We start from the raw sequence: 3,669 nt of genomic DNA, 5'->3' as shown, positions 1-3,669 counted from the left end.
GGAAAATGAGAAATGAGAGACCAACAAATGCAGATGAGCTGAAGGCCACTGTCAAAGAAACCTGGGCCTCCATACCACCTCAGCAGTGCCACAGACTGATCACCTCCATGCCACGCCGAATTGAGGCAGTAATTAAAGCAAAAGGAGCCCCTACCAAGTATTGAGTACATATACAGTAAATGAACATACTTTCTAGAAAGGCCAGCAATTCACTAAAAATGTTTTTTTATAGGTCTTATGAGGTATTCTAATTTATTGAGATAGTGAATTGGTGGGTTTTTGTTAAATGTGGGCCAAAATCATCACAATTAAAAGACCCAACAGCTTAAACTACTTCAGTCTGTGTGTACTGAATTTATATAATACATGAGTTTCACTATTTGAGTTGAATTACTGAAATAAATGGACTTTTCCACGATATTCTAATTTATTGAAATGTACCTGTATGTATACATGCATTTGTGTATCTGCGTATCTGCACTCATGGATCAGATAGGATAGAGTGCAGGTTTGGTTTTATTAGTAGTGCTGATGTATTCCAGACTGCAGCATGTGATGTGTCCTGTGTTTGCAGGAGGAAGAGGAGGAGCAGCTGGAGGAAGATGACTCTGTTAAAGGCGAAACAGCAGAGCAAGAGATTCCAAACTGAACCTGACCAAGAGGACATAAACACACTACTATGTGGCTTCATCCTCAGTCCAGAGCACATGTAATTTTCTACTAGCCTCCCAAAGTTTGTAGACAGCCGACAGTTAGCGCCCACTGCACATAGTTTAGCCACCAGAAATGTATTTTAGAAAAAACTGCTTAAACAGTGATATCTTTAAATTTAAGGGTAGAGTTTATACTTTCTATCAATGGGGCCGGGCAAACTAACAGATTTCACACATCTTGACGAAGTGTCATTAAAGCATCCAGCCACAGGGGTGCACACACGGCTGGGCTTCTTGTAGTAATGGCATTTTCATAAACTCAGCATCAGGCAGTGTCTTCACACAGAATATCCCCAGTGTCCTGTTTACAAGATGAAGCTGGAAGTGGGGCTTTTCTTGCCAAGCACAGTCTGACCCCAGCAGTGAGGTGCTTTCCACCATGAATGCATTTCACTTGGCATTTGACTGAAGGATTTTATTTTTATATTTTATGCATCTCTTCTTACTTCCCCCATTTTAAATATGTACTTATTTTCTCACTTGCTTGTTTACACCTATGTGAAGTATTGAGTTTTGTTCAAAAACTTTTGTAACTTTGATTTTCAGTATCTTTAAGTGCTACATACCAATATATTTTGTCATTGGATTTGTAATAAAAGCTTCCATGTTTAGGAAATGTGTCTGTTCAGAGAATGTATGATCATATAATATGAAGTATGATCATACTTCATAAAGTAAAATTCATTTTCTGCTCTTCTTTTTCTTAGCCAGATGGTGGTTTGACCTGCTGATAGTCTTTAGTACAGACTGGGCCTCTGAGCTCCCTGGGAATCGTCACGCACATGTCAGCAAAGCTTAGCAACTGAAAATGAACTGAAGTCACAGGGAGGGTAGCAAAATGTTTACAGTCCAATTAGCTCAAATCTTGTAATTTTGTATGAAATATTCTCCAACATGGGAAAAAATAATATAATGTAAAGCTGGTTTGATGATTACATGCAATGCAACTATTAGAAAGAACTCACAGATCAATAGATATGACCTGGGACTACAGTTAGGCCAAAACCCTGTCAGACTCTCACACTATATCTGGAATTATTCCTTTAAGTCCAATCAATGTCAACTGCAAAAAGTGTTGTTTCACTATCATTGATACTTAACACACATTAAAGGTTTGAATTGTCCCACTCAGTGTGGTTTTTGGCATTCTTGGTGTCTGCAGTGACACAATATTGACAGGTAGTAACTGTAATATACATACAGAACCCAATGCCTTCATTTGATTCTGATAATTTGTTCATTGATTGACAGCTGTTCTTTTCCCCCATTTGATTTTTGCTGTTTTAGCATTTGGTAAAATTTGAAGTTACAATACAAGCTTCTGTCACAAAGACTTGACACTGGCTTCAGATTCATGCCTACTTGCACAAAGCCTTTCAGTCAGACAAAAGAGTTAATCAATAGTAAATTAGATGGGAACTTACCAACTACCAGTGGTGGAAAGTAGCATTATATTTTCTCAGCTATTGCATTTACATACAGTATTGATGTACTTCTACCCTACTACGTGTATGGGTTAAATGTGTACATAGTTGGTATGTAAACTAGTTTTGATGCTTTTGCATACATTAAACTAAGCAACAAAATGCTGTTTACACATTAATGCAGTAATAATCTACTAATGTATTTTACTTCATTTTGAATATACTGCTGCTTGGAGGAGAGAGTAGCTGGTGAGCTAACCAGTAACATGCTAGTTAGCTTGTAGCTAGCTAACCACAATAGCCCACTAGCCATGCTTGCTACCCAGCAAAAACCTGACAAGAAGGGAGCATGTTTACTTTTCACCTTTGTCAAAAATCATTTTATTCAAGTGATATACATGTATTTGTACCATCAAATATGGCCCGAAGGCTGACTCCAAACCCCTCTATATTTTTAGTTATTAAAAATTGGGATAATTATGAGAACTAGTGATCACAGCACATTTGCATTTGCATATTGATGCTGTAATCGATAATTGAGTGTCAAAAATGTCTTTATAAGCCATGTAAAACATGGCTTAGAATGCAAAGGAAAACTGTGAAAAAAGAAATCAGTTAGAGACTATGCTGTATATTTAAAATGACCTGCTGCAGTATAAACAAGTCTGTCCTTAATGGTGTAAAGTCAGGCAGTACTGTATAATGTGTTAATGTGTTAGATTACTCAGTCTCACAGTGTTTTGCAGGGTTTCCCTCTGTATGTTAAGGATTAAACACAGCACTGTGCAGGTCCATGCTGAGCAGGGAGGGAAAAATATGTGTGAGGGGGTCCTGCATATCTTTACACCCCCTCACACTGTTCCCCCTCTCGTGTGTGCTTCACAGATCCTCATCTTCCATCAGCAGTCAGACCTGGGATGTCAACATTCCTGAATTCTGACATTAAGGCATCGAGGGGTGTAATTCCAATTTGTTTTGAAGGAACTATTAATTTGCCCATTTCAAGGCCAGGCAGGAGGGAAGCCCTTTTGAAGAGACGCAGAATTGATGATGGGAGGCGTCGGTGCCTGCAGACGTTTGAGCCAGGCTCCCCGCGGTCGAGCTCCCAGCATGCCATCTGAGAGCGATGTCATTAGGCATATGATAACAGCAATGGGCACATTAATGATAGAGTGGCCTGCTCTGCCACCCAGTTCCCCCGCCAATCTCCCATTTACACCCACAGCATACTAAACAGTTCCTGATGATGAGAATAATAAGCAGAGCAGGAGCGGTGCTTAACAGCCAGCTCTCACAGCAACAAAGGAAACACTGCTCGCTTTGTTGTGTCTTCACATCCATGTTACATCCTCACTATCACAGAACACACACGCTTCATGATGCTGCTGATAATGCTGCTACTGTAGTGCAAACACATCAGCAACAATCACAGCTGTTCCACGGATTCAAAGCTGCACATTTAGAAGTATTCAACACAGTGAAACTGTAATTTGGGTTGTGTATAATATTTCCCTTCTTGTTCCACTATATAT

At 39.4% G+C, this 3,669-nt stretch overlaps 1 protein-coding gene across 2 annotated transcripts in view; it reads left to right on the top strand.

Annotated features, from left to right (window-relative positions):
* The window catches only part of phf14 (PHD finger protein 14), a 127,301-nt gene extending 126,083 nt beyond the window's left edge, over positions 1 to 1,218 (top strand). Inside the window, exon 18 of one of the 2 annotated variants that reach the window (XM_020621423.1) lies at positions 575 to 1,218. In XM_020621423.1, the coding sequence (XP_020477079.1) occupies positions 575 to 649 (75 nt within the window). In that variant the 3' untranslated portion in view covers positions 650 to 1,218. The remainder of the gene's footprint in view (positions 1 to 574) is intronic. The other variant, XM_020621422.1, reaches the window with a different exon arrangement.
* Positions 1,219 to 3,669: the final 2,451 nt, after the last annotated feature.

Source organism: Monopterus albus, unplaced genomic scaffold (assembly GCF_001952655.1).
Source record: "Monopterus albus unplaced genomic scaffold, M_albus_1.0 scaffold259.1, whole genome shotgun sequence".
Classification (NCBI taxonomy): Eukaryota; Metazoa; Chordata; class Actinopteri; order Synbranchiformes; family Synbranchidae; genus Monopterus; species Monopterus albus.
Note: the sequence above shows the minus strand (reverse complement) of the source record. Positions and strands in the feature narration are given on the sequence as shown.